We start from the raw sequence: 19251 nt of genomic DNA on the forward strand, positions 1-19251 counted from the left end.
ATTAATATCACATGCAAGTAAAATTTTGCTGAAGAGCTCTCAAAAGAGGCTGCAGCAATATATCAACAAAGAACTGCCAGATATCATTGCTGATGTCAAATGGATCTTGGCTAAAAGCAGAGAATACCAGAAAGATGTTTACCTGTGTTTTATTGACTATGCAAAGGCATTTGATTGTGTGGATCATAACAAATTATGAATAACACTGAGAAGAATGTGAATTCCAGAACACTTAATTGTGTTCATGAGGAACCTGTACATAGGCCAAGAGGCAGTTGTTTGAACAGAAGAGGGGATACTGCATGGTTTAAAATCAAGAAAGGTGTGGGTCAATGTTTTGTATCCTTTCACCATACTTATTTAATCTGTATGCTGAGCAAATAATCTGAGAAACTAGACTATATGAAGAAGAACATGGCATCAGGTTTGGAGGAAGACTCATTAATAACCTGTGATATGCAGATGACACAACTTTGCTTGCTAAAAGTGAAGAGGACTTGAAGCACTTACTGATGAAGATCAAAGACTACAGCCTTCAGTATGAATTGCACCTCAACATAAAGAAAACAAAAAAGCAACATCATGATAAACAGAGAAAAGATTGAAGTTGTCAAAGATTTCATTTTACATGGATCCACAATCAATGCCCATGGAAACATCTGTCAAGAAATCAAATGATGTATTGCATTGGGCAATTCTGCTGCAAAAGACCTCTTTAAAGTTTTAAAAAGCAAAGATATCACTTTGAGGACTAAGGTGAGCCTGATCCAAGCCATAGTGTTTTCAATTGCCTCATATGCATGTGGAAGCTAGACAACGAATAAGGAAGACCTAAGAAGAATTGATGCCTTTGAATTATGGTGTTGGCAAAGAATACTGAATATACCATGGACTGCTAGAAGAACTAACAAATCTATCTGGGAAGGACAGCCAGACTGCTCCTTAGAAGCGAGGATAGAGAGACTTCATCTCACATACTTTGGACATGTTATCAGGAGGGACCAGTCCCTGGAGAAGGACATCATGTTTGGTAAGGTAGAGAGGGTCAGCAAAAAAGAGGAGGACCCTCAAGGAGATAGATTGACACAGTGGCTACAACAATGGGCTCAAACATAGCAACGATTGTGAGGATGGTGCAGGACCAGGCAGTATTGTGTTCTGTTGTACATAGGGTCTCTATGAGTTGGAACTGACTCGATGGCACCTAACAGCGGCAAGTAACTGATGAATTTCTTATTTTCGGATCCCTCATCTCCAAACTCATTGGGTCACATCCGTGAGTGTTAAATGTGTATTAATTTAGTGTCATAGTAATTACTTTGTACCTAGTAGATGTTTAATACATGTTTTTCCTCTCACTCTACTATGCTATTAGGTTAATAAAGGAAAAAGGAGTTAATTTAAATAATGAAGTATGGAATTTCCTGTTAACAAAGAGAGTGTTTGAGGAACTGAATTTGAACATGTTTCACGAAAATCAAGTAGGCTAAAGGAAGAATGGGTAGAACAATAACAGAATTCAAATTCCCTTTATTCCTGTTAGATCCCTCTCTGGCACATTTTTTCCCTCTACCTGGAACTGTCCCATCTGTCTTACTTCCTTCATTCACTTTTTCTGCCTTGATAAGAGAATTTATCCTTACTGGATTATCTCTCCACCTTCCAAGAAACATTCACACCTACTTTGACTCTGCTGAATTTTTTTGTTTTTCTTTTTGACTGCCTACTCCAACAATTTGAGTCCTTGGGTGGTGCAAACCATTAACGTGCTCGGCTGCTAAACTGAAAGGTTGGAGGTTCAAGTCCACCCTAGGATTCCTTGGAGGAAAGGTCTGATGATTTACTTCCAAAATATCAGCCACTGAAAACTCTATGGAGCACAGTTCTACTCTAACACACATGGGGCTGCCATGAGTTGGAATCGACTCCATGACAACTGGTAGGTAGGTCATAGATATTCCCTGACAAAATCTCACCCTTTGTCTTTAATATTTTTCTTATATGAATCTTAAAATTTTAATGTTTCTGTGTCCCCAGCGTCAGAACAATGCTAGACACGTGGAAAAGCACTCAATAAATATTTTCTGAGTACCTAAAGAATGAAGAGAGGAACCTGGGCATGAGACGGTAGTAAACCTGCACTGAGTGTTCCTGTTCTACATAGAATTGTGCACATATAATGTCAGGCCGTCCTTGGTGAAAGATCTGCTAATTTAACTAGGACAGGAAGCCATGTTTGTTGATTTTGGTCTAAGACAAAGGTTTTAAAGTTCTTTGTATTTACGGATATTGACAGTTAATCACATGTACTTGTCAGAGAGCAGGCGGAGGTGCTGCTATTCAAGCTGGAAACACCCACACAAAGTTATTTTGCTTCAAGAACTTTCAAAATCACTTAGCACCATAATAGTAGTGCACTTTTTTCCAGAAGAAAATCATGTGGTAGAGGAAGTGTTGCTAATATACCCAGTTGCTCAGCAATTTAAAATGGAGACTCTCAAAACATTTTATCTACTCTAATGGATCTTTACAATGCTTCAGTATGATTATTTTTATTAAAAAAAGATAAATAAAAACAAAACAAACAAACAAAAAAGAAAAATAAAGCCACTGAGGAAAAAAGTGATTTAGACTCAAGAGAGACAAATTCAGTGACATAACTATTATAACTGTTGTTAGTAGTTGCCATGGAGTCAATTCTAACTCATGGTGACCCCATGTGTGCAGAGTAGAACTGCTCCATAGGGTTTTCAAAGCTGTGACCTTTCAAAAGCAGATTGTCAGGCTTTTCTTCCGAGGCTCCTCTGGGTGGGTTCGAACTACCAACGTTTTGGCTAGTATTTGAGTTCTTAACCGTTTGCACCATCCCGGGACTCATGACATACTAGAGTATTAGAGCTCAGAAATTGCTGAACTGGGGAGAAGAGAGAGAGCGAGAGGGAGAGGGAGAGGGAGATAGTAAGGGCAGAGGAAAGAGAAAGACATATAGATGCACAAAATAAACTGAGAACAAAAAACAAAAACAAGGTCTATTTGTTTCTGGGTTTTCCATCTTTCACCTTTTATGCAGAACAGACCAATCGCTGAGCTAGCAGCTGCCTGGCGGATGGTGGGCAGGGTGTCACAGGAGTGTGGAGCCAGGAGCCCAAGGAGAGAGCCGATTTTAAAGTTCTCTGGAGCCTGCAGGACAAAGTAGTCACCCTAATGTGAGGTGGTGGTTTGATGCTATCCCAGGATATTCTCAACACCAGATATTAAGCCCCTTATTTTCTTTTTGCAGGTTCTTAGAATGAAAAGAAATCTTGAACTTTCCTCTAAAAAGTCCTGACTCCTTCAGGGCAATGGAAAAGTAAGCAAGCAGACAACAAAGATAACCAAATGGCTTAATGCTGGTGTGTGTGCCCCCTCAATTCAGGGGATACCTCTCAGGGGTTCTCTGGAAAGCACTCCCTTCAGGACTGGAGGTCTGTCTTGAAGAAGGATTTTGGACTTTCCAGAGGCCTCCAAGAATCAGATCCCAGCAATGGAATCACCTTATTCTAGGGGGTTACTTACCTCAACATCATTTGTCAGCACCTTTGCAGTGATCTGAAAGGCTCTTTCTCTTTCCCACTCTTTTTGTGAAACAAGCCACATTCGGAGAAGCTGTTGGTCAAAGAATAAACACCCTTTCTTTGATATTGTTTATATTCTTTCATTCTCATTCTCTCTCTCTCTCACTCTCACACTTTCTCTGCCTCTTCTTTACAGGATGCTCACTGCCCCACAAACAATGTTTGACTGGACTGGCCCTCTATGATGGGTTAAGTGGGTCAAGCTGGACTTTTTCCTGGGAAGAGGACAAGGTCAAGTTTGGGGGGCATGTTGGAGGATGGAGGAGGGGATATGGGAACCCATTTGAGGGGTGGCCCTTCTCACATTAAACATTTCTTGGCATTCCTCTGCAGGCACATTATCCCATATCATGGTCTTCAGAAGCTTGCCCAGAGAATCTATGGATCGTTCATAGAGAAACTGAAAGCAAACGTGAGTGTATGAGGCTCAAATTTCAGTGAGAGAGTCAAGTCCCACTGCAGTCTTTGGTGTTGTTCACTCCCACCTACTTTAATGTGCTCCTTGTCCTTGTCAGTCTGGCCCTCATTTTTGAGTTTTTCCAGAGGTGGTAGGGGCAGCAGCCTCCGAATATTCTCTTCAAGAATATGGAGATTGTCTTTTAGTGAGAGCTGAGGTTTCAGTTTACTGAAACGAGAACCATGTGGAGGAGCAGATGTTATGATGACACACGAAACATAGTCGAGTAGAGAGCCCAGCAACTGCCAATCAATTCTGAAGGAGTCAGATACATTTTCTGGGATGTTCAGATGTTGAGGGGTGGTGGTGTAACATGAATAGGGAAAAACTGGGGACATAGGATCAAATTGCATTGGTGGGTGTAGTCAATATACCTCAGGTCTTATTTATTAGAGTTATATACAAATCATCACTCATTTTGTATTACTTACACTTTATTATATGGTCTGTGATAATATTAATCTACCCATTTTCTTCAGAATGTGTGTGTGTGTGCGAGAGAGAGATCTCCCCAGTTAGATTCGAAGTTTGGGGCAGTAAGTTTTATTGATTTTGCATGTCTCTGATACTATAGGCTCTTATGAATACAGACCTGAATGAGTGATGCTTGAATCTTTCTTCCTTCCTCCCTCCCTCCCTCCCTACCTCCCTCCTTTTGTTTTTCTCTTTCTTTCTTGACATTTACTACAGACATCATGAAGATATGAACACACCTGGACGTAAGTTGAGAAAATGAAAATGTTCAATAAATATGAAAAACTTCATTTGTTATTAAATGTAAATTAAGACAATAAGATACCACGAGTCAGTTACCAAATTGTCAAAGAAAGTAAGAAGGATGATAGCGTAGGGGCGGGGTGAAAGAGGTCCTCGTACAGAAGAGTAGAAGTTAGTACCAATTGGGAAAGCTCTGTTGAGAGTGTTGAATGAATTGACATATACTGAACAGTCTTCTCATCTTTATTGTATGGCTGATTTTTCTTAAAAAATCAACTTATTGAAGTATAATTTATGTACAACATAATTTAATCAATCTAAAGTGTACAATTTAATGAGTTTTGAAAGATGTATGCATCCATGAATTCACCACTACACTCAGTACAAAACATTTCTATCACTCAGTTTTTTTATGCCCCTTTGCAGTTCATCTCTTCCTCCACTCCTGCCCCAGGCAACCACTGATCTACTTTCTGTCACTACAGATTAGTTTGTAATTTCTAGAGCTGCCCTGCCCAAATGCTGGTAGCTACTAGCAACATGTGGCTATTGAACCCCTGAATTGTAGCTAGCATGAATTAAGATGTGCTGTGGTATAAAATATGGAAACCCTGGTGGCATAGTGGTTAAGAGCTACAGCTGCTAACCAAAAGGTTGGCAGTTCAAATCCACCAGGTGCTCCTTAGAAACCCTGTGGGGCAGTTCTACTCTGTCCTATAGTGTCAGAAACAACTTGACAGCAAAGGGTTTGGTTGGTTTTTTTTTTTTGATAGTATAAGCTAGAGCCCTGGTGGCACAGTGGTTATGAGCTTGGCTGCTAACCAAAGATCGGCACTTCAAATCCACCAGCTGCTCCTTAGAAACCCCATGGGGCAGTTCTACTCTGTCCTATAGAGTCGTTATGAGTTGGAATCAACTCAACGGCAATGGGTTTGGTTTGGTTTTTTGGTAGTATAAAATACACATTGGATTTTGATGATTTAGTGTAAAAAGTAATGTAAATAATCTCATTAACTTTTTATATTGAATACTTGTTTAAATTATAATATATTGGATATATTGCATTAACTAAAATATATTGTTAACATTAACCTGTTTTCTTTTTACTTTTTTAAATGTGGCTACTAGAAAATTTCAAATGACTTATGTGACTAGCATTATATTTCTGAATGATAGCACTACTTTAGAGCCTGGTTAGCTCCTAATTCATCCTCAAGATTTATATATTTGAGCTTTCCTCAACCCTCTCTCATCTTTGCTAACATGGCAACCTGTGATTTCCCATATTTTGCCTCTTATCATGTTTTAGAGAAATTACGAGGATGTGTTTTATATCTATTTTCCCCAGTAGGTTAAAACTCTTTTAGGGCAGGGCCATACTTCGTTCATCACTGTCCTTGTAGAACCCAGCTCAATGATGCATGAAATGGCACTCAGGAATATTTATTGAACCAAATTATCAACTATTATACTTAAAGTTCAGAGAATACTTTTACATAAAAGTGTTCAACAAGGGATTATTTATATATTTTTTTTATAAAAATAAGCAACACATTAAATGTAGCCATAGTAGTAAGATAAGGCATATTTCATACAATAGGCTATTAGGAAGTTATTAAAAATGATCTTTGTGAAGAATTGGTAATAGTGTGGGAATATGTAAGATGAAGTGAGAAGAAGCAGGATGAAAAATCATATGCAGAACAGGATCTCAACTCTGTGATAAAAATGAATGGCTAGAAAAAGAATTAAAGGAAATATGCCAAAATATTGACAATAGGAGAGTGATTTCCATCATTTTAAGAAATTTTCTGTACTTTCCAAATCTTAACAGTGAACTCTTCATTCTTTCTCTGTCTTTTTAAAGAGTGTTTGTTTTTTCATATTTCTTTTACTGCAAGAAAAATATTATTTTAAAAGTTTGCCTAAAAAGTATTTTCTTCTTCAAGTTTGTTGCTGCTAACCAACTAGAATGTGATTAGCGGTATCATAAATTTTGAACAAGAACATTAAAATTTGCCCAGAGGCCAAGATCTAGGAAGAAAAATGTTTCTTTGCACAGAAATTTCAATCTTCATGTATCTTCATATCTGATCCCTCCAAGCAACTCTTTAGTCCCTGTCAATTACCAAATGACCAGCCTCTCCTCCAGCTCTTCACTCTTTAAAAGGAGAAAAAGCCCTTATTTCAAGCCCATTGATGAGCCATGTCCATTTTGGGGAGGGTGCACTGGGGTCTGCGTTGGTAGATAAGGAGAGGAGGTAGGCGTGGGAAACATCTTTTCAATGAGAAAAACAAAAAATTCTCTACCTGAGGTACCTGATGGCAATTAAGGCTTTCCACCGAACAGGGGTAGCTAACGAATCCAGGGGCTCGTCCCTAATGAAGTCCTGCAACACAAACAAGGAGGTGAAACAGTTCAAAAGGATTGGGGCCTTCAACCTTCCCAAATGCCTCTGCCACCTCATTAGACCCTTGGGTGCCTTGGGTCAGAAATACGGCAGAAATCTGTGTTGTTTAGGGCTGGTGGGTTTTGCCCATTTTTAAAAAGACATCCCGGTACTCTTGGTTAATGGGATTCTCCAGGGCCTTCCCGATGCTTTCCCGGCACACTCACCAGCATGTAACCGAGCAGCACTTCCTTGTAGGAGAACCTGAAACCCTGCTCCTGAGCATCTTGGACAGCAATGCCGATCTCCGTGATGCTCCTTGTGAAACTCATTTGCAGGTCCATGTCCTAAAGCAAAAGGATTCCTAGTGAAAGCGAGGTCTTAGGTACTACACCAACTCTCTAAACATTCAGCCTGGGGTTGAAATGTGTGCCCAGACAGGAGCAAGAATCTTTGTTCCCCCTGGCATCTCCACTTCTAGCCTAGCACCGAAATTGCAGGGGAGTTGAAAAACAAAGGTCAATCTCTTCCCTTATCACTCACCACAGACTGAGGTTTCTTTAGAGTAATGACTTTCAAACTTTTTTGACCATAAACCACAGTACGAGATACAGGTTATAATTCTACCTAGCACCTACGTGAATACATTATATAATATGTAACTGAAATAAATCTTTTTTTTTTTTTTAACACTTATCAATGCTATATGTGTTGTACTTTTCTACGTTCTTTTTAATTTTATTTCATTACAAAAGCATTTGCTGGTTGTTAGCTATTGAATTGATTTTATGACTAACTAGTGGGTCAGAACCCAGAGTTTGAAAAAACACTATAGTTTAGCCTCCAAAACACCTAGAACTAGAATAAAACTCCTTGTTTTATCCTAGATTAGGCTCAGGAGTCTTGACTTCAGAACTGGATTAGTTAGTAAATACTAGGATTTTTGATCTGGAATCAAATCAAGAGGACATGCTATGCTTACTGCACTTCAAGGGAGCATGATTTATATAAGTATTACACACACATATATGTATATATGACATGATAATATATCTATGTCTATATCTGTTATCACCTATATCTATGTCTCTCATCTTATTGATCCTTATTCATACCTTATTCATCACGGACATGCCCAGAACCTGAAAAATCAAAGACAAAAGCAGATAGTGAGCCAGAGACAGGCATCCACCTATCAGCGTGAAGGACAAGGTGAAGCAAGACACAGTCTTGCCAGGGGACCTACTCACTTCCTTCCATTTATTAAATGAGACCTTAGACATTGGCAGATTCTTTTTCCCAAGTGAGTGGTAAGTAAGCTACCCAAGGCAGGATAAAGACTTCAAGCCTTTGGTTTTCCCGGCTTCACACTCCATTTAAAGTTAAGGAAAATGGTAAAGGCCCTTGGGGAGAGAAGAGCAGTAAAAAGCCACAAAAGGAAAAGTAAGAGGGCAGATGACTCAGGAACTGAAAGTACAGTCAATTCTGCTACAACACTTGTGTTGAAAATGCAAATTTGTTCTAAAGTGATTGATATGTCAGGGAACAACTGAACATAATGTGAATTTTGAATGTGCTTATATGTGATTTTATCTGTGAGAAACATTAGGTGAATACTGAAAGCTACACTAAGTTGAACTCAGCAACATAGGAATAAACGCAAAAAACCCAAACTGGTTGCCTTGGAGTTGATTTTGACTCATGGAGACCCCATGTGTTTCAGAGTAGAACTATGCTCCACAAGATTTTCAATGGCTGTGATCTTTGGGAAGTAGATCGCCAGACAGTTAGTAGCTGAATGCTTAACTGTTTACTTTGTGCCACGTAGGACTTGGACATAGGAATAGCTGCATAGGACTACAGGTAGTGTCCGACTTACAGCTTATGACGTATTCAAGTTACAACGAAATGCACTAATGACTTTTTTTTTCTGGTATGTCTTATCGTTAGTAATATGTACTATATACACTGTTGCAGGGTGTCATTTGCTGATGTTTATATGTAATGTTTCCAACCCCCAAAGACAAATAAAAGATTAGATTTATAAAGACACTGATAAGAAAAGGTAATAATAATGAAAACTAAAAAAAGAGAGGTATTTGATGTACATCAGAATTGACTTATGACAGTCGTCAGAATGGAACCCTGTGGTAAGCCAGGGACTACCAGTACTCAAAATGCACACACACGCATCTTAAACATCTACCAACGATCTCAGTTTGCTGTGTGTTATCAGCCACACCCATCCATATCCAGCATTATGACTATCTGCATCCATCAGACTTCAGATAACAATCCTTCCACCATTTTACAGTAATTCACAAGCTGTAACCCTTCTAACACCCACTTTCACAAGCAAAGTTCAGGTGTGTGTGTGTGTTTTTAAGGTAGAGGGCCATTTTTAAAAATAGAATATGTATTTCTAAACTATTTACCATGTGTAAAACTGTGCTACTGGTTTTTAAAATTTTTATTATGTTCCTAATTTCTTTTTTTAACATGCCACTTAACAATGTTTTTGAGTGTTGTGCCTCTAATCCATTTTCCCCGTAATTCCTGTGGTTTTTACTGTGAACTCTGACATAGCACAGTGCTTTTTTAGGAATGCATATGCTGTGTTACAGCAGAATTGACTGTACCCTGAAAATGTACTGTTACCATCATCTTAATCATCTTGACCTCCTTTCCTCTTTTATTTTTGTCAGTGTTTTCCTCAATGATTGGCTAAAAGTTAATTTATCATCAAAAATCTTTTATTATGTTTTCAATTCTCATTATTGATTATTAAATTCTGGGTGCATCATATTACTTCCTGAGGAGCATGTTAAAAATACAGAGTCTGTGACTCATTCCTGAAGATTGTGATTCAGTCAGTGTTTCTATTTTTAACATGCTCGCCAGGTAATTCTGATGCAACTAAGGTGTGAGGATCACTGTCCTCCATCTTCCACCAGAATTTATGTCTATCTACAATTTTGTAAGCTCCCTATGATTCTTTTCTTATCACAAACACGCATGAGTGAGTGTCAAGAGCACCTATTTATCAAACATCAAACACCAGAGATATGGAACTATAAGGTATACTCTCCAACATCAAGATGCTGATAAAATGATGGGAGAAGTAGACTTGCACATAATCAACAAGAACTCCCCAAAACTGGCTATGGGTGAGAATCATGGATACATCTTTAATACCAGTGGCATAGCTTCCAGCATCACAGCAACATGCAAACCACACAGAGCCTTATACATACTATCAATTCAGCAATTTTTCTGAATCAATCACCTAGGGATTGTTTCAAATAGAGCTTCCCCGTGATGCTGACTCTGTAGGTCTGCATATAACCAATATACAAATACAGGTCTGTACATTAACAAATATGGCCTTAGTATATCCCACCTGTATTTAGAGACTATCTCAAGAATAGATTTGATGGATTGAACACTAATGACTGAAGACCAGACGAGTTGTGGAATGACATCAAGGACATCATACACGAAGAAAGCAAAAGGTCATTAAAAAGACAAGAAAGAAAAAAAAGACCAAAATGGATGTCAGAAAAGACTTTGAAGCTTGCTCTTGAACATCTAGTAGCTAAAGCGAATGGAAGAAATGATGAAGTAAAAGAGCCGAACAGAAGATTTCAAAGGGCAGCTTGAGAAGACAAAGTAAAGTATTATAATGAAATGTGCAAAGTCCTGAAGTTAGAAAACCAAAAGGGAAGAACATGCTCAGCATTTCTCAAGCTGAAAGTACTGAAGAAAAAATTCAAGCCTCAAACTGCAATTTTGAAGGATTCAGTGGGCAGAATATTGAATGATGCAGGAAGCATCAAAAGAAGATGGAAGGAATACACAGAGTCACTATACCAAAAAGAATTTGTTGACGTTCAGCCATTTCAGGAGGTAGCATAAGATCAAGAACCTATGGCACTGAAGGAAGAAGTCTGAGTTATGCTGAAGGGAATGGAGAGAAACAAGGCTTTAGGAACTGATAGAATACCAATTGAGATGTTTCAAGAAATGAATGCAGCGCTGGAGGTGCTCACTTCTTTATGTCAAGGAATTTGGAAGACAGCTTCCTGGCCAACCGACTGGAAGAGATCCATATTTGTGCTCATTCCAAAGAAAGGTGATGAAACAGAATGCAGAAATTATTGAACAATATCATTACTATCACACCTAAATAAAATTTTGCTGAAGATCATTCAAAAGCGATTGCAGCAGTACTTTGACAGGTAACTGCCAGAAATTCTAGCTGGATTCAGAAGAGGAGGTGGAACAAAGGATATCATTGCTTATGACAGATGGATCCCGGCTGAAAGCAAAGAATACCAGAAAGATATTTACCTGTGTTTTATTGACTATGCAAAGGCTTTCGACTGTGTGGATCATAACAAACTATGGATAACACTGTGAAGAATGGGAATTCCAGAACTCTTAATTGTGCTCATGAGGAACCTGTACATAGACCAAGAGGCAGTCATTTGAACAGAATAAGGGATACTGTGTGTTTTAAAGTCAGAAAAGGTGTGTGTCAGGGTTGTATCCTTTCACCATACCTATTCAATCTGTATGCTGAGCAAATAATCCAAGAAGCTGGACTATATGAAGAAGAAGGTGGCATCAGGATTGGAGGAAGACTCATTAACACCTGCCTTATGCAGATGGCACAACCTTGCTTGCTGAAAGTGAAGAGGACTTGAAACACTTACTGATGAAGATCAAAGACCGCAGCCTTCAGTATGGATTACACTTCAACATAAAGAAAACAAAAATCCTTACATCTGGACCCATAAGCAACATCATGATAAGCAGAGAAAATACTGCAGTTGTCAAGGATTTCATTTTACTTGTATCCACAATCAATGCCCATGGAAGCAGCAATCACGAACTCAAACAACATATGTCGTTGGACAAATCTGCTGCAAAAGATTTCTTTAAAGTGTTAAAAATCAAAGACTTCACTTTGAGGACTAAAGTGTGCCTGACCCAAGCTGTGGTATTTTCAATCACCTCATACGCATGTGAAAGCTGGACAACGAATAATGAAGACTCAAGAAGAACTGACACCTTTGAATTATGGTGTTGGCAAAGAATATTGAATATACCACGGACTGCCAGAAGAAAGAACAAATCTGTCTCGGGAGAAGTACAGACAGAATGTTGCTTAGAAGTGAGGATGGCGAGATCTTGTCTCATGTACTTCAGGTATGTTATCTGGAGGGACCAGTTCCTGGAGAAGGACATCATGCTTGGTAAAGCAGAGGGTCATTGAAAAGAGAAGAATACCCTTGACGAGATGCATTGACACAGGGGCTGCAACAATGGGCTCAAGCATAACAGTGATTGTGAAGATGGCACAGGAGCTGGCAGTGTTTTGTTCTGTTGTGCATGAGGTCACTATGAGTCGGAACCGACTCGATGGTACCTAACAACAACAACTTCAGGCTCTTTGTTAAAGTTGTATAGAAAGTGCCGTTGGGGACAGAATTGATCAAAAGAATTCCAACTTTGTTTGGTGGCTCTGAGGCAGGGACATTCTTGATATGTTTGAAGAGTGTCAAGGAGGTTCGGCGTGGCTGGAATGAATATGGTAGAAGAGCATAGGCTGACACAGGGTGCATTAAGTAGATTAATTCAATCTTATTCACTTAAAAATACATAAATGGCACCTACTATTGTAAAGCACTATTTTAAGTGGTTTGTAAGTATTATCATATGAAGGGTTAAACAATTATCATTAAGAAACACTTCAGAAAATATTAAATCCAGTTAATCATTTGCTGTTGAGTTGACACTGCCTCATGGCAACCTTATGTATGTCAGAGTAGGCTTGTGCTCCATAGGGGTTTCAATGGCTAATGTTTTGGAAGTAAATATCCATGCCTTTCTTCTGAGGTGCCTCTGGGTAGACTTGAACCACCAGTCTTTTGGTTAGCAGTGGAGCATGATTACAAGGAAGTTATAAAATAAAACTGAATCAATCTACTCAGTCCACCCTGTATTGGCTGGAGTTCCTGGGTGGTGCAAATGGTATAGGACTCTACTGCTCACTGAAGGGCTAGAAGTTCAAATCCACCCAGAGCCACCTCAGAAGAAAGGCATGGCTATCTACTTCTGAAAAATCAGCCATTGAAAACTCTATGGAGCACAGTTCTACTGTAACACACATGGGGTCACCATGAGTCAGAACTGACTTGACAGCAACGGGTTATAAGCCAGCTGACCAAAAGTAGTACGGAGTAATCGTTTTAAGTTCAAACAAGGATGAGATCACTATGGACTCAATTTATTCGTGAAGGCATCTAGGGTAGGACATAAACTGGGAGGACAATGGTAGGACATAACTTACCCAAGGCCTTAGGAAAGAAACAAATGATCTGTTCCTCTTGTATAATAACTTTTTCTGCTCCCATATGTTTTCATCCCCAAACGTGTCAGGTCCTATGTTTCCTTTGGCCCGTATTCTTCGGTCTGGGCAGAATCCTTTGACCCTGAAGATTTCCCAAAGCAGAGCCCCTCCAAGATTTGGGACCCCCAGCCTGGAAATCGATGCAGCCTGTGGTGGTCATTACCTGACAGCATTGGTTGTAAAGAAGCAGGACTTGGGACACAATGTCTTGATCTATCCTGGTGAGAAGTTGCTCTTTGGGAGCATGGAGGGCCACGGCTCCGTAGATAACCATGATGTCAGTCTTGGACAAGTTCTTTTTCCCAGAGAAAAGGCCCTGAAATCAGGAAGAGGAGATATGTAAAATGTGAGCGAAGTAGTTTCCTTTTCTTTCATGTTTCTTTTCCTAATTCTAGAGAAAACTACAGAGCTTAACGAACCAGACTGGGATGATTAAAATGAGTTCAAAATTTATGTACTCTTCCCTTTCCAGATTAAAGACCCAGGACTGTACCATGGACCTACCAGGCTTTAAGAGGGGTAACTAAGAGAAGACTTACGCTAATTTTTATTGCTCAAATCCATCTCCTCCAGGGCAAGCAGAGGCTGTCCAAGAGACTTGAGGAGTTGATAGAGGGACCAGCCTAGGCACACTCAGAGCTCACTATGAACTTGCAGATCAGATTAAACCAAAAAGTCAGTTGCCATGGAGTCGATTCCAACTCATGGTGACTCCATGTGTGCCAGAGTAGAACTGTGCTCCATAGGGTTTTCAATGGCTGATTTTTCAGAATTAGATCACCAAGCCTTTCTTTCAAGGAGCGTCTGGGTGGACTTGCACCTCCAACCTTTTGGTTATCAGCTGAGCATGTTAATTTTTTGCACTACCCAGGGTCTCAGCATTAGTGACAGAGAAAATGGAGGAGACTTTTTACATATCTGGTCATTCTGCGGGGCTTGGGCTTGGGCAGTTCTGACTTGGAATAAGGCCCTGAAAGCAGGAGTCAGTATAACATGAAGAAGGGACAGTCACTGATGGAATCAGTATAATTTGCCCTTACCTTACATCGATTCACGAAAAACTTTTCTCGATCTTGGAATGTTTTAAGGACTTTTAACACAATATCCAAGTGGTTCTCAGCACAGTATCCTAAAATAGATGTTATTCCCTAAAATCAGAAAAGGCATGGGATTTTGTGTTAACCGTTCAGTCATTCAACAAATACTTATTGAGCATCAGTTATGCACCAGGCACTATTCTGGGCGCTGGGGATATAGTAGTGAACAGAACACACCATAATCTCTGTCCTTCTGGATTGTACAGTGACAGTGAAATGTCATTATGTAAACACGTAAATTCAGTAAACATGTAAATATATAGTATGACCGAACGTGGTAAGTGCTTTAAAGGGTCATTCTGCAGCTGAAACTTTATTACATCTTAAGTGGTTAAATTTTTGAAAACTGGTAGCTCTTGTTCCACACTCTAAGATTATATTCCCCATGTTCTCCTCACCCCACCTCTCTTGCCCTAGGCTGATTTCACATAGTACCTTTGTTGCAACTTGTTTGTGAATCCTATTATATTTCATTTGGTGTTTAACTCTGCCAGAGTGACCACGAGAACCCAGAGACCATACCACTGTCTTCAGGGTCTTGACTAGCACTGTTCTTAGTTCTTAGATACCAGCCCACCGGCACTCCATCACCAGAGGATGCTTGGAATGATTCTTTGAAAGCTTGTGACGTGACAGCTCTGTGTTCCTTACACAGGGCTTCGGGACAAAGCCCTTATATAAAGCCCTCTGTGTCTTTTATTCTCTTTGTATTCTTATCCCACAATGCTCTGTTTTTTCTCTCCCAACTCATCTGCCTGACTTCTTGCTTTTCTCCCAAACTTTCCACACTGTGATCTATGTCCCAATGTCCTTCTCTCATTTCAGTCTGGTAAAGTAAGCCCTGGATACATCCAGGGCTTTGAGCTCATTCTTCCTGGTTCAGTCATGGCAGTGGAAGTGACCCTGGAACAGACCTGAATTTTTAAAATTTGAGTGAACTGGAACGGGAAAACTTAAACACATTGAACCTGCTAGAAAACTAATTTCCCTCTTAGAAAACAGGGGAAGAGTACAAAAGGTCTCACTACGCCTCTTCCAAGTCTCTCATTCCAGGCCTTTGACTTGTATTTTTCTCATTCTAGTTACTGTTCTGGAGCACCCAAATTGCAAACATATGAGTCTGTTCCAGTTTTGCTTTGTTGGTCATGACTGAACAAGTTTGAACTGATTCGAAGCCTTGGATACCTCTTAATTCTCCAGCTCATCTATTACTTATTCTTATACCTGGTCTGCTCAGAAAATTGGTGGCAATAGAAGTGTATGGTTTCAACATCAACTGGGCTTTCAGATTTGCATAGATGTCCATTATTTTCCCTTAGTCAGTTTTCTCTCTTCTATTCCTCAAAGTCACAATCTAAATCTCAATTGTTTTCCTCCCATGAAGCTGCTCACTAAACTCTGTATATGAATGTAAGCTTTCAGATGGGTTCTATTTCTTCCTATTTTTCTTCAGAGGAACCTGAGGAATATAGATAGTATGTTGTGGAGCCAAGATTTGAATCCAGCTAGTTTGACTCCCTGGTGGCATAGTAGTTGAGTGCTATGGCTGCTAACCAAAAAAGTGGGCAGTTCGAATCCACCAGCTGCTTGTTGGAAACCCAAAGGGGCAGTTCTTCTCTGTCCTACAGGGTTGCTATGAGTTGGAATCAGCTAGACAGCAATGGGGTTTTTTGAGTAGTCTGACTTCAGACTCAGAGCTCTGGAGTTATATGAATGGAAAAGTCATGTTTAGGGGATTGAAAACCAATTCAGCCTCACTGAGATTAAGCAAAAAAAGTTTTTTTTTTTTTTTAAATTGTGCTTTAGGTGAAAGTTTATAGAACTAATTAGTTTCTCATTAAACAATTAATACACAAATGGTTTTGTCGCATTGGTTGCCAACCCCGAGATGTGTCAGCATTCTTCCCTTCTCCACCCCAGTTTCCCTGTTTCCATTCATCTAGTTTTCCTGTCCCTTCCTGCCTTCTCTGCTTTGCTTTTGGGCTGGTGTGTCCATTAAGTTTCATATACATGATTGAACTATGATGCATGTTCCTCATGTGTGTTATTGTTTGCCCTATGGGCCTGTCTAATCTTTGGCTGAAGAGTGAATCTTGGGAGTGACTTGGGTACTGAGTTAAAAGGGTGTCCAGGGGCCATACTCTTGGGGTTTCTCCAGTCTCTCTCAGACCAGCAAGCCTGTTCATTGTTTTTGAATATGAATTTTGTTTTACATTTTTCTCCTGTTCTTCACGGGACCCTCTATTGTGATCCTTGTCAGAGCAGTCAGTGGTGGTAGCTGGGCACCATCCAGTTGTTCTGGGCTCAGTCTGGTGGAGGTTATGGTAGTTGTGGTCCATTAGTCCTTTGGACTAATCTTTCCCTTGTGTCTTTGGTTTTCTTCATTCCCTTTACTCTAGCTGGGATGGGACCAGTAGATGTATCTTAGATGGGCGCTCGCAGCTTTTAAGACCTCAGATGCTACTCACCACAGTTGGATGTAGAACATTTTCTTTATAAACTATGTTATGGCCAATTGAGCTAGATGTCCCCTGAGACCGTGGTCCCCAGCCTTCAGCCCATTAAAGTAAAAATGAATTTGAGAACGTTTATGAAACCCTGACATTGAATGGGAGTCTATTGTGTGCTTATAAACTTACTTTGTTTCCTAGCCCATAGCAGACTTAAATGACCAACTAAGATGGGAAAAAATGGTGTTAGAAACAGTGCCAAGAACAATAAGTGACAGCTCAGTATCTGACAAGGAAAAGAGAAATAATAGTAATAAAAAGGCAGTTTCAAAAATTCAGTAAAGTTTTAGTGATTTGCGGCCATTTAGTGTGGGAGAAAGAACTCTAAACATTTCAGAATTCCTGAAGAGAGTATATATATCAACACACTATAATGATTTATTTTTATACTTTTGCTGTTGTTGTTAGGTACCGTCGTGTCAATATCAACTCAAAGGGACCCTATGTGACAGAGTAAAGCTACCCCATAGGGTTTTCTAGGGTGTAATCTTTACGGGAGCAAATCACCCTGTCTTTCTTCTGAGGAGCAGCTGGGTGAGTTCGAACTGCCAACCTTTTGGTTAGCCAAACCCATTGAAACCAAACCCACTGCCGTCGAGTCGATTTTGACTCACAGCAACTCTACAGGACAGAGTAGAACTGTTTCATGGGGTTTCGAAGGAAACCCTGGTAGAATCAAACTACTGACCTTTTGGTTAACAGCTGAACTCTTAACCATTACACCACCAGGGTTTCCAGCTGAGCACTTTACTATGGCGCCAGCAGGGCTCCTTATTTTTATACTAGGTGGTATTTATTAGGGTAAAAATCCTGGGGAGTTTTTCCTTTTTTAAAAAATAAACTCCCTTTTATTGCTCTCTAGCCTAGGCTGTGGTTGGGAAAAGACAAGGGTGCTTTGTGAAAACTCTCCAGGTTATGCTTATATTCTCTCTAGGTTGAAAACCAATGATCTATAAAGCCACTGTCACCTTGTAAATTCAATGATTTTGATGTTCATGATGATACTTTAAGTTATAAAGCTAAAATCAAAATATATTAAAGATACCCTTATTAAGCAAGAAAGACTGAAATTAATTTTTCAACATTTTCACAAATGTGGTTAAATGATAAAGTACTGACATTTAAAGAGGGATGCCTCATTTTTTTTTTCAAAACAATTCTGTTGACTGATTCTGAATATATTCATGGATAATTGTGGAAAAATAAAACATTATCATAAGACCTGTGGGAGTTGTGGATGGGATTAATCATCATAATAGGAAGAGGAAATTAAGAGAAAGGGGTCCTACCTGTCGTTGATCCCCTAGTGGATCGGGAGCAATTAGAAACTCCCTAAGCTGTGAGCTTACAAAGCCTGTATCTTGGCAGTATGCTAAGGTAATTCCCAAGGCTTTCCAAAGGAATTTCTGGAGAACAAAAGACAAGTGGATGTCAAAGCTTTGAAAGCAAGACTCTGTTCAAAAACTGGAAAGAGTTAGGGTGGTCATCTGAAGGAAAGACATTGGGGTGACTTAATAACTGATTAATAACAGCTCTTAAGCCTGAAGAATTATCTCTTCTTAAAAGTGTTTGCTTCCCCCAGACTCTGTCCTCTACCTGTGCTGTTTTCTGCACCCCTCTATGCTTTGTGCCCTGCCATTATAATACCTATCTCTCATTATTGTAATCTTTATTTTCTTGTTTGTCTCTATGCTCAGACCATGAGTTCTTAGTAGCAGAGGGTTTTATTCGTTATTTCCAGTGTGCAGTCCCTGGTAGCTAATACGTGCTCAAAAAACACTTTTTGAACAAACATGCTCAATGAAAATAGGATTATTTTGCAGATGATGTCATCAGATAATCTCAACCTCTAAGCTATATTAACTTAGCTTGTAATTTAGGAGATTTCACTTATTATGCTTTTAAAGTAACACCTGGTAAGATCTACTATTATTTTTCTCCCAGGAATGGGGTGAGTTGACCAGTAGTGCTGACTCAAAACAGTGTCAGGGGGGGACTTCCGGCAAGATGGCGCTCTAGGCAGAAACACCACGCCGTCCCTCCACAACAAA

The 19251-nt window shown here is 39.6% G+C and overlaps 1 protein-coding gene across 1 annotated transcript in view; it reads right to left on the reverse strand.

The window, feature by feature from the left end:
• Positions 1-19251, reverse strand: part of MROH2B (maestro heat like repeat family member 2B) — an 82288-nt gene that overhangs the window by 19266 nt on the left and 43771 nt on the right. Inside the window, exons 19-28 of the mRNA XM_012559104.2 lie at positions 18490-18606; positions 14634-14741; positions 13757-13909; positions 8294-8320; positions 7406-7525; positions 7099-7178; positions 4104-4239; positions 3919-4014; positions 3556-3645; positions 3060-3180 (exon numbers count right to left, since the gene is read on the reverse strand). Of these exons, the coding sequence (XP_012414558.2) occupies positions 3060-3180; positions 3556-3645; positions 3919-4014; positions 4104-4239; positions 7099-7178; positions 7406-7525; positions 8294-8320; positions 13757-13909; positions 14634-14741; positions 18490-18606 (1048 nt within the window). The remainder of the gene's footprint in view (positions 1-3059; positions 3181-3555; positions 3646-3918; positions 4015-4103; positions 4240-7098; positions 7179-7405; positions 7526-8293; positions 8321-13756; positions 13910-14633; positions 14742-18489; positions 18607-19251) is intronic.

The sequence above is a fragment of the Trichechus manatus genome, unplaced genomic scaffold, assembly GCF_000243295.1.
Source record: "Trichechus manatus latirostris isolate Lorelei unplaced genomic scaffold, TriManLat1.0 scaffold00212, whole genome shotgun sequence".
NCBI classification, from domain to species: domain Eukaryota; kingdom Metazoa; phylum Chordata; class Mammalia; order Sirenia; family Trichechidae; genus Trichechus; species Trichechus manatus.